General features: G+C 39.4%; 1 protein-coding gene across 10 annotated transcripts in view; it reads left to right on the forward strand.

Annotated features, from left to right (window-relative positions):
• PLCH1 (phospholipase C eta 1) overlaps window positions 1-12,353 on the forward strand; it is a 155,365-nt gene that overhangs the window by 121,005 nt on the left and 22,007 nt on the right. For all 10 annotated transcript variants that reach the window (XM_089508998.1, XM_089509002.1, XM_089508999.1 and 7 more), the window contains 4 exons: window positions 3,115-3,183; window positions 8,199-8,293; window positions 8,979-9,076; window positions 12,052-12,231. In XM_089508998.1, the coding sequence (XP_089365124.1) occupies window positions 3,115-3,183; window positions 8,199-8,293; window positions 8,979-9,076; window positions 12,052-12,231 (442 nt within the window). The remainder of the gene's footprint in view (window positions 1-3,114; window positions 3,184-8,198; window positions 8,294-8,978; window positions 9,077-12,051; window positions 12,232-12,353) is intronic.

The raw sequence follows: 12,353 nt of genomic DNA on the forward strand, positions 1-12,353 counted from the left end.
CAAAAAATAATTTTTAACTGCAAGATAGTGTTATCTGCCGTGTGCTTCATTAAACAGTAGGAATCAAAGAACTGGTATATTATATATTTTAAAAGCATTGTAGTGAATGCAGTTATTTTGTTGTTGTAGTGATTAATGTTTTCTTGTTATTCTCTAAAGTCCCTTTTTAAAGAACATATTTAGGGATTTTGATTGGAATTTTAAGTGTATTATGCCAATCCTAATTTTTTAAAGTACTGTACAAAAGTAATGAAAAAGGAATGAGGAGATCAAAGAGTAATGCAACACATTCCTTTTTAAATGTAGCAACAGCTAATGGCAAGGAAATATTTTCAGCTCTAAATGAGTAACAGGAACTGATTACTTCTAAAAGGTAACAATTCTAATGCTTGTAATTTTTAAATGTTCACGCAACAGAAGTATTCTAGTTTAGCTCTGCATTTTGCATTTTTGTATAATTTATGCAATATATGCAAAAATTATTCTTGCAAATGTGAAAACTCTCTTGTGAGACCAACAGGAAATATATTGCCATCTTGCAGGTGGTAAATTAAAATCTGTTTCACTCTTTTGCATATAAGAATTTTTGCATTTAAGAATGAAACCAGCATGACATTACATCCCTAGTTTGCACCACATTTGCTGTTTGAGGGCATGATTTGAAAATGGGTAAAGTTAAATTTGATTGCTTTTCAGAACAACTGACTTTGTTTTCAGGTAGAAGTACTTTGATCTACACTGTGCTGGCAAGTGAGCCTTTTATTACTTTAGGGAAAATAAAGGTCATGTTAGCTTGAGTACTATTTTGGGGAATCTCTCATCTGTGTGTGTGTATAGTTTTTCCTCATTTGTCCTCACCTAGTGCATCATGACCCATAGTTAGGCTGAATTCTGAGCTAAAGTAGCTCACAGCATGGAGCCACAAGCACTTTTTAAAAAATATTTTTCTTTTGAGTGAGAAAGAAAATGTTGCTGAAAGGTAGGAGAAAGAAATGGAGACAGCTACCAGGGGGAGCAGTTTAAGTAACCATATAGAATACAGTCGCCCCTCCTACCTCCGCTGTTTTCAGTGGCGTGTGCCCACCTGGGCTGCACGCACAGGAACGTGCCCCATTCAAGCTTATGGGGCTTGAATATACGAGAGCCCCCGTTTCCGCAGGAGGTCCGGAATGGCTCCCCTGCAAAAACAGAGGGCCAAGTGTGTACTCAATGCATGTGCCTTGGCCCTGAATCCCAAGGTAATTAATATCCTTGGCATCTTTTGTCCAGTGTCTATGGTTGAATACTACTGAGATCAATTTTGTGTCAATTTGCAGAGTACTGTATATACTTGTGTACAAGTTGATGTCATACATGAGGGAAAGTTTCAGGGTCAAAATCCTGGATTTTGATATGACCCATGGATAAGTCAATGGTAAAACTTAGAAAGGGGGAAATACTACTTCTATCCCTCCTTCTCCTTCTCTGGACCTCTCCCAACCAATTCCCGGATGCTGGAGGAGAGGTTTTAACATCAGCTCAAGAAAGGAAGCAAGTGGATTTAAATGGAGAGTTGTTTCCATAGGAAACAAGATCTTGCAAAAAGGACTGGAGGGGAATGGAACTGGTGTTCAGTGGAGATTGGGGCATCAGGCTTGCTTGCTTTCGGACCTTTATAAGCACTACTGATATATTGACCCCTATATAAGTCTACCCAAAATTTTAGGGTCAATTTTGGGGTATAAATTTCTCAATTTATAGTCAAGTACATATGGTATATTGAGAGTTGTAGTCTAGGGATTTAATTCTTAATTCAGTAGACCCCAACTCAGTGACTGAATCAACTATTAGAACTTTAGAATTAAGAACTATTAGTTCCTAATTCCTACTAATGAAATATTGAATGAATGGATGGATTTTACACAGTGGAACTCAACTCAATAGTTTTAATCAATGATATGTTATTTAGTCTACTCTTATTGGGGCTGACAACTGAATTTAGATCTTAAATTACAACAATGAATTTACTCTGCAAGATAAAGCTAAATTAATCTCAGCAATACGTATTCATATGTGGTTGGGCAGAAGGTTCTAATTATCTGGGACTAACAATTGGATTTAGGCTTCCATGTTTCGGATAATGGCCTATTGGCCTAAATTTAATGGTCCACTAGCTTTGGGACTTTCCTCCCCTTTCCCAACCATTTTGCTTCCTCTAGTGTCATCAGAAATAGGCTCTAGAGGATTTCCCAGCAGTTGCTTTTGCCACCAGCCCAATGGGGTTTAGAATCATGGTCAAAGATTAACAGGTGTTCAGTGGCACAGAATGGATTAATTTATATTTACTAGGTTGGTTCACCAGGGAAGAAAACCTTCCATTTATTAACTTCCTTGTATCGTTATTGGGATATTAAGTTTTAACTGATGTGGTGTGTCTGTTAATTGTTCTTGTTCCCCGCCTCAACCCATGGAGAGAGGTGGGTAAGAAATATAATAATAATAATAATAATAATAATAATAATAATAATAAGGGTCATATTTGCCTACTTTAATTTTCTTCATTTCTGCATTAGATAACCCTTGGAAATCCATCTTCCATTGGCTTCATCAGGTGTGGGTGATGTACCCCAGCCCAGGGTATCCTGTTAGCTTGGCACAGAAATGTGGAATGCTGGCCATGGTTTAGTCTTGGCAGAATTAGTGGCTTAGGGGCCCAATTCTACCAGGATTGTTCACAGACATATTTGTTGCCTTTGATTTTGAGGACTGCATATTGAAATTTTGATTAGTAGCCATGGACAACTTTATTTCTCATAAATATCTAATCCCCTTTTAAAAGATATCTTAAGTTGGTGGCCATCATCCCATCTTCTGATAGCCCTTTCTATATTTCGACTATAATTAAAAATATAAACATATAAAAACACCACATCATGGAGCTGTTGAGGCAAACATCTCTAAGGAGGGTATTCCAAAGTTATAGGCAGCCCCTCAGAATTTCCTTCGTGTGGCTGCTCCCTGCATAACCTCCAAAGGTGTGACTCTGCTAATTATTTTATATGTGAGAACAAGCACAATAAAACTTTTTTTCTCAAAACTGCTGCACTGGATTCATTACTCACTCTTTTTCTGCAGAACTCAGACCAGAAAGATACCTGTAAAAAATCTCATAGCAGACTAATGAGCAACTTTGGTAAACATAAGGTAAGCAGTGCTGACACTTTTACTATATTATATTTTTAACAATATGTTTAAATACATATTCCTTGAATAGATTTTTAAGACATGAGCAGCCTAAGATCAGAGAGAAATTGCAGCAAAGGTGCTACTTCAAAAGACATGACCTATGATTTTGGAAATCAGCAAAACAAGTTGACTCAAATTTATAGTAACCCTATCCTATGGTTTGCGTGTCAAGAATCATTCAAAGAAAGTCTACTGTTGCCTTCCTCTTAGTTTGAGAAAGTGTGACTTGCCCAAGGCCACCAAATGGTTTTCCATTGCTGAGCAAGAATTCAAACCCTGGTCTCTGGGATTCATAACCCAACATTCCAAGCACTAATTATACCATACTAACTCCCAGTCAACATACAGAAGTATGCATATTTGATAGGGTTTGATGGTTATTATTTATTATTAGGCTTTATTTATATAGTGCTGTAGATTTGCACAGCGCTGTACATACAAACAATAAAATAGATAAACCTGCCCATGGCGTACAATCTAAGAAATAATAGCATAATACATATAAATAATACATAACAATACAGGAAAGAGTTCAATAAAACAGGCAACAAATTAAAGAGGTCAAATAGTAAATAATAGTCACACAATGCCTTGTAACACTTCTCTGAACAGGATGGCCTTCAACTTTTGAAACTGATTAAAGAAGTGGTGAGCCATGTTCATGGGGGAAGGAGGTTCCAGGAGTGAGGGGCAGCAAGTGAAAATGGACGAATCCGGGACGGGGCAGAGAAAATCCTGGACTGAGACAGCAGACCTTCACTACCAGAACGGCTAATTCAGAAAATTGGAATGTGAACGATGTGGAAAAGTTAGGCTCATTGGACTGAAACCAATTGTCAGTCTTAGCTGGAGAAGGTTCACTGAGTCAATTGTTGATTGGCAAGTTAACACTTAGAAAATCCCACTGAGTCAATTGATCTACCAGAGTTAGGGCCTCAATAAACAGGCCAAAATAAAGCTACCTCAGGTCACTTTGGAGGTATGCTGTTTAAATGACACGTGCATCTTAAGAGGCCAGACGCTGGCTGTGCCAAAGCTGCACTCCAGTCCTTAGAACTGGAGCGTGGCTTTGGCATGGCTTCTGGCCTTTTAGGACGCATGCATCATTTAAATAGCATACCTCCAAAGTGGCCCAAAGCAGCTTTATTTTGGCCTGTCTGTTCAGGCCCTTAGTCAGTGACCTTTATAGCGGGGGGGGGGGGAGAAGGCTTTTATAGCTCCCCCCAGTTTCCTTTTTATTTTGTTTATAAGTTTTCTATCAAATATTCCTATAAATCATTTTTCTAGTGAGCATATTCAGAATAAAAGAACTTTTTGTGATTTTGCACTCACGGTAGGAAGCAAGCGTACATTGCAGATAATTTTTCCTACTAGGATTCAAATTTGAGAATTTTATTAGAAGATATACAGAAAGAAGAGGCGTTTCAAGGTAGAGCAGAGCCTGGTTTCAAGTCTAAGAGAAACTATGGCGGGATACAAACGGGCAGGGGAAGACGTCTTGGAGGTGTATTCTGCTGAATACGGAGCCTTCAGACCGCCTGCCCCGGGGGCGTGGCTCAGGAGATGGGGCTTCCACATGGGGGGCAGTGAAGACGCCTCACCTGGGGCCGTTTCTGACCCGCAGTTTCCAAACCGCCACCTCGGAGGACGCTGCAAAGAGAGAGGCAGCTTCCTCACGGGCGGCCAAAAACGGGGCTTTTTTTTTCCTTTGCCGGCTGGCGGATGCGCAGCTGCAGCGCTAAGCAGCGGCGGCAGAAAGCCTATGGGCACATTTAAAGTGCCCAAGCCCCTTTAAAACTTTTTCCCCCGCTCTGCCCAAGAACAATGGTGGTCTCCTGCCAGCTGGTGATCAGCTGGTGTTGGCATCCTTGCCCGCTTGCACTTTGCCAGTGTCACCAGCATCATGGATGCCTCCTCTCCTTTGGTCCCCGCGCTCTTGCTGAATCTGCAATGCACAGCCACAGCTGTCGCCGCTGCCACCGCTGTCCCCCTGCCATCCCCCATCAACTCCCTTGTACATATGTAAATATTTACAGTTTTAGCGGTTTTTATTGTTAGGTGAAAATGGCACAGGAATGTGTGTAGGGGCTCACTTTAAAGTCCAAACTTTCCAAGCAGCACATGCGTACATGTTGCTCTAGGGTTAGGGTTAGGGTTAGGGTTAGGGTTAGGGTTACGAGTCTTAAAATGCGCTGCAGCTGTGCTGCAGCTTCCACACCTGCATGGCAGCTGACGCTGCAATTAAAGCCTGACTGCAAACTGCGTATGTTCCAGGACCCCGACTCATTATGCGACGCAGCAGACACGGAGCTTTTAAATGGGCAACTTAAATTAGCGGCGTAGCAATTCTGGCGTACCGGTGCAGCAGCTTACAGACGGAGCTGCGCAGCTGCGCATCAAACGGAAAAGAAGCGGAGAAAAGCAGCACCTTTTTAATGCCGCTTCTTCCCGCTTGGGGCGTGCGGGCGGCGTGTTCATGGCGGCATTCAGGTAAGGCCCGTCTGAAGGCTCTACCTTCATGACGTCATGAATACACCCCTTTTTGCCCGTCTGTATCCCGCCTATGTTTCTAAACAGAGTGTGTGATGTTCAATTCAAAATTATTGTGAATGATAAGAAGCACATAATGCATAACACTGAATATGATTTACACTGCAGGAGTATCATACTTCTACATACAAGTAACATGACCATGTGATGTCAGCATATAGTAAGATTGAGAAAGTCAATGTTCATCTATAATTCAAAAACATAGCTGTGTTAGTTTTGAAAATCAGGATACAAAGGGATCTTGTAGCATCTTTGAAAGTAACTGAAAGAAAGAAGCTAGTAGCATGCACTTTTATAGACATGATTCTACTTTCTCAGATGCTGAAGAAACAGATTCAAGTCTACGAAAGCTCATGCTACCAACTTCTCTTGTTCAGTTAGTTTCAAAGATGCTACAAGGTCCCTTTGCATAGTGTTGGTCTATGTTAGACTATTGCAGAAAAAAACAACAAAGTATTTTATGATCTTTAAAGACTCACAGTCTTTATTTGGCATAAACATTTGTCGTCTGTATCTCACTTTACTGAAGGCAAGGAATACCATCTCAATTGGCAGATGATTATGCATATGTATCAGTGGGCATACTAGTTACTAAGAGATTGTAATGAGTGAAAGGAAACCGAAATGCATTAAATATACAAAGTAATCATTACCTTAGTCATGACTGAGGATGGAACACTTACCTTTAAGTGTATTGGGTTCTTTTGTTTGTGTATAATAATACCAGCATAAAAATTACCCTTCATTTAAAAACAAAAACAAAATTTTTAGCTACAGAAACATGCTTATATGTACACGTGCGTGCCTGCACGCACGCGCACACACACACACTCATGTGTCAGACTCTTTTGACTTTCAAGGAACTAAAAACGAGAATTAATGAGCTGACTTGTTCATTCAGTCCGTGGATGAATTCTATAAACAGCATTTGCTAATGGGCACTATTAACAATTGAAATCCCCTGCGCACTCATGCAAGAACAAATGCTATATAGAGGAAGGCTTACTAGAAAAATCAGCCTCTGAAAAATATATAGTTACTACTACAAGAATGCAAAACATTTAACTAATGTAATAATTTCAACAAATTAGGGTTGCCCAGTTTTCTACAAATCTGTATGGAAAAAATAAATATTTTCCTTAATGACCCTTGCAAAAAATGACTAAAGAGACTTTAATGATAATTTGAGACTTAAAGTACTTAGAGAGAGAAAGAAAGATAGAGAGGGAGAGTGCATCAGTGTGGCGTAGTGGTTTGAGTGTTGGTCTTCAATTCTGATGCCAGGATTCAATTCCCAGGTTGGCCTTGAAACCCACTGGGTGACCTTAGGCACATGTCATATATTGCCAAGAAAGCCCTGTGATAGGGTTGCCTTAGGGTACCATAAGTCAGAAAGGACTTGAAGGTATGTAACAACAACATGTGTCTCTGTGTGTATGGAGCTGCTGGCAGTAAAGATGTTTAATGATGCTGCACTGGAAATTACACATGTAAACAATTCTCTACCTTTTAATTTTTTAATTTGTGTTTAGCTTGGAGATTTGAATACATTTCACGACATAGCAATGGACTTTTTCAGTTTAATTTTTTTAAAGCCTTGTGCCCCCATACGTGGGAGGATGTTGGCACATTCATGGTTCAAATGCTGCCGCTTGCTGGGCCTTCCTATTGTCAACCTTGGTCCTCCTGGGATGGAGTCATATAGGATCTTTTCTTATTGTTGCATTCAGTGAAACTTTGAAAATAATGAAGCACCAGGATTATGAAACAATATTTCATCCATGCTTCAAGAAAGTTTGCATCTGCCATTTTCTTTTAAATCAAATGACTGAAAAAGAAGACATAAACAAAATTGTGGGTATCCCCTGATAGCATTTCTAAGAACTGGGATGACTAACCAAAATTTCTAGTGATTATAGTATTAGTTTTCAGTACAGTGCCTAATTTTTTGTTTCTTCTTATAACCAGGAAATTATATCCCATTTTCTTAACACTGGGCACAATCCTAGCAAATGTTAGGATTCTTTACCTGCTGCTAAATTCACTGGAAGTGTTGAATGAATTCTGTCCCACTGAAATAAACAGATAGGCTAGTAACAATGGCTGTATCAACTCTTTTGTTAGTAAACTAAATATATATAATATCTATTTAATAAATATATATAAAATATATAATAATGACAGTAACACCATGCAGCAAGAGGAAGCAAGCTCAAGGATGGAGTCGTTGCCAAAGTCCTAGGTTCAATCCCTGTCATCTCCATCAAAGAGGCTGTGAGAGTGTAGGCATGGGACATGCCTCCTCTTGAGACATGGGGAAATCACTTTTTGTCTAAGTAGACCTTATTGATATAGATGAAGCAAGAGACTAGCTTGCTATACTTTGTTTCCCTATTAAATCTGACTTTGACTTCTCAAAACAGAAACCTGCTAAACCAAGATCCAAATCTCATAGCACATCTGATGATGAGGATTCCCAGCAAACCTGTTCTGGAAAGGAATCTGGACAGTTATACAGGTTAGTAATTGTCACTTTTCCCAGTTGTCTTAGTGCTAAATTGAGTTATCTTCTGCTGTACATTTCTCCTGAGGTATAAGTAGCGATTGCTTTTTAAGAATGAATAATAATGATACTGAAATGTACTGGGGATATGAGGAGAAGGCATGTTCTATTTTAGATGAAAACAGTACACACAAATAATACTGCCTATCTAAACTCATTTTGCTGGTGAAAACAATAAATAAAGCATACATTTGTTGCAGAGAACAACTGTTGCTTTCCAAATGTTTCTTCCAGATCTTGCCTTCACATAATATTATAACTGGTTTATGTTCAGTTTCTGCCAATTTTATTGGATAGCTGTGAATAGATGGCATATATATATATATATGTGTGTGTGTGTGTGTGTGTGTGTGAAAGAGAGAGGGGAAAATACTCATGTAACAAATGTACTGGAGTCTTCAAAATTGTTTCAGCTTCTACCAAGACTATTTCTTCTCTCAGTTTTCTGGTATCTTTTCTTTTAAACCTTGTAAAGTATAGCTTCCTTGTAAATAATAATTATTGCTCAAGGGAAAAAAATCCATGAACTTCTCGGCATCTTTTTCTGGGCAGAATGACAAGGTGCAAAGCATGATAGAGAGAAGAGTTTACATTTTTGTCTGTCTTGTTGAAAAATCTTTTTGTTAATATTATTGCACAGGTTGGGACGCCGGAGAAAAACAATGAAGCTGTGTCGTGATCTTTCTGATTTAGTGGTGTACACCAATTCTGTGGCAGCTCAAGATATAGTTGATGATGGTAAGACTGACTACCTTAGTATATCATCCCCACATGGGACAAGTACCTTATAGAATCATAGAATCATAGAGTTGCTACTGAAGGGAGACGAATGAGTTGATAATGCTCTTTCTGAATTGTGATAGGGCAGAGTGCTGGGGGCAGGATGAAATGAATAGATTGGTGGTTTATAGTTGAGGCAGTGCAACACTGGAAATGACATGGTCCTCATTCTCGACTGCTAGAGGTGGTTGCATCAGCAGACAACAAGTAAACTAGTGGTTGAGAACCTGTGTCCTACCATATGTTTTGAATTACATCTTCCATAATACCGGACAATTGTGTCAGGCTTATGAGAGCTGAATTTCAAAGCAGCCTCAGTGTTACAAAGATGTGAGTAATGGTCACTGGGTCAAAGTGGAGAGAAGATAGCCACTTTCTTCACTGAAAGTCTGGTGGTTTTATTGTGCATTTGAGTATTACCAAAAGGTAAAAATAGAATGCTTGCTTGCTTGCTTATTTATTTATTTAAAAAACCTGAGATGGTGCACTTTGCTTACTCTGTCTTAAAGTATATAGAAGTCACCCCCAGAACAAAGATGGACTATATCCATCGAAAGATGGACTAAGAAAAGAAGGTAGGCAGGTAGGTCCTTGTAACACTTTCACTTGACATTTACTGCATGTGACAAAACATCCTCTGACTCATCTGATCCCTGGCAGCTATTTTCCCCCATCAACATCATCAAGGAAGCACAGAAGATATCAAAATAAACCAACTACAGGGCCATAAGAACATCAAGAAAAACAAGAAATCAGAAGTAAAGCCATGCTAAAATATTTAAACTATTAAAGCTGCTTTAAAAGCGAGTCTAAGAAGATGTGGATCTCCACCTCTTCTTAGGGACCAATACCATAAAAAAAGCATTTCCCTCAAGAACTGGGCCTTTCTGAGCAATGGCGCATTGAGGGGAGATTCTCTTGCAAATTGTAATAATCGAACAGGTTCCTAATAAAAATGGTAGCCCTTTAGTTAGTCAGGCCCAAAATAATTTTAAGGCCATAACTATTTTAGTCTTCAAAGATGAAAAACAACCTCTTGAACTCACCCTGGCAGGTACTGTATCTTAACCTTTCATCTTTACAGTGTTTTCCCCCCAACCATGGTGTTTTTGTCTAGACTTGGTTCCTGGCTCTTATCCTTTCCTCCCTCCAGCCTTAGATTTTAGGCCACTTGCCTGGAATCCCTCCAGGCTGTTACCTGCATTCTGTTCAGGAAGTGGTGCAACAGAAGAACAAGCAATTTTTTACTGCCTTTCCTCCCCCTTTTTGAATTAAAATTGTGACAGGTAGCATCACTGAGCAGCTTCCAGTATGTAAAACTGACATGTTTCCACCGAGTAGCCTTCAGTGTGTGGAAGTGACAAGTTTCTGCTTTGGGCAACCTCTAATTATAATATCTGTCCCTATAGAAGAGTGATTGTGGGGTGGGAGAGGGAAAAATAAATATCAAGAGTAGTTTTGCTGTAAGCTATGAAGTAAGTTACCTCTCAGAATTCAGATCCATTTCAGTCAAGATTGGGATGACAAATACACTCTGGATTGAAATTAACATATCTTCTTGGTGAACACGTTCAAAGAAATAGCCAAAAAAAAACCCCAAAAAACAAATAAGTTGCAAATTTGCCAACAGCAACTTCTTGAAAAACAATCACATCTCAGGGAACTGAGTTGGAGGAATCTAAGCTGCACAGCATGAATCCCTTGATTCTGTATGTATTGTGTGATTCTGGTACAAGCACAATAAAAGTATAAGATCTGGGAGTCTAGAGAAATAATTCAGGATTACTAGTTTCCATTTCCACCAATTGCCAATTAAGAGGCATGATTAAATCCCTGTTAGGCATTTAAAATAAATTGTACTCTTTTCAGCTAAAGCTCAGCACATCTTTGGCTGAAAATAGTGGGTACAATTTCTGGGTAGACTAAGTTTATAATGCTTATGATTGCAAAGGTAGACTTGAAATAGGGTCTTGAAATGGTAAATTAGACTTGAAGTGTAAAAGAGAACCAGAAGATGAGGCTCATATTTTAAATGGGCTTAAACTGCATAATTATTCAAACAGGTCATGGCATTCATAACCTTTTCAGCTCTAAGAATCTCCCAAAATGACTTTTTCAAACCACGAGTGATGTTTCTTGAATTGTAGGCATATGCATATCGTTGGCCTCAAGCCTATCTGTTTTGATCAATTAGTCCCAAAACAGACGGGCAGACGGGGGTGATTTCCAGGGTTTGGGGCCTAAGGCAGCCCAAAATTGGCCCCGAAAGGAGTGGATCTTTTCTGTGCCTGTGGCAGGAGGTGCCCTCGGGACCATGGCATGTGTTCACTGCAGATCCAGAGCGATCAGGCTAGAAGTAGCTTCTGACTGATCTTTCTTGCCTGTCTGGGAAACATTCTGTTTCTCTGTATTGAGTTCTGACTGCAGCTTCTTGTCCTGAGTACAGATTATACACCAAGGAAGTCAAGTAGAGTGGGACACCCATGCAATTAAAGCTGAGGGTAGATTGGGCCAGTGACTTTTATAATTCCTCAAAAAACCATTTTCATTCCAAATTGTCTGCAGGTCAAAATTTGGTACAGCATTAGTTTTTAGATTACATGTTTAGTTGGGAAACAAGGCATTTATTGTTGGTTTTTAAAAGCTATGTGGTTTTGGAATGCTCAGGGCACAAACTTGTATGTATCTAACAATAATTTTCCTTTTGAAATCTGTACATGAAATCTAATATTGTAATATATATGGTGTAACTCAGGACTGAGGAACTTTTGGGCTTCCAGATGCACTGGACTACCCTCCTGCCATTTCTTACACTGTGAGCCATATTGGCTAGGATTTATGGGAGTTGAAGTCCAAAACATCTTGCCAGCCAAAATTTCTCTGCCCTTGATGCTGTTCTTTCCTTAAAAAGTAATTTTCTTATGAACATGTAGGATCTGTGGGGAATGTGTTATCCTTCAGTGAGACGAGAGCACACCAGGTGGTGCAACAGAAGGCAGAGCAATTTATGCTTTATAATCAGAAGCAGCTCACAAGAATCTATCCATCTGCCTACCGGATTGACTCCAGCAATTTCAACCCTTTGCCATATTGGAATGTTGGCTGCCAGCTGGGTGAGTGGTGTAGTGTATATGTGTAACGTATGGGCATATGTTCTGCTTTTCTTTCCCCCACAGATGCCTACTTTATTCTTATTTATCTGTTTTCATCCAGTATTTTTTTTAAGACAGTCAGC

This window comes from Sceloporus occidentalis, unplaced genomic scaffold, assembly GCF_023333645.1.
Source record: "Sceloporus occidentalis isolate IW3139 unplaced genomic scaffold, rSceOcc1.0.p SCAF_2, whole genome shotgun sequence".
Classification (NCBI taxonomy): Eukaryota; Metazoa; Chordata; class Lepidosauria; order Squamata; family Phrynosomatidae; genus Sceloporus; species Sceloporus occidentalis.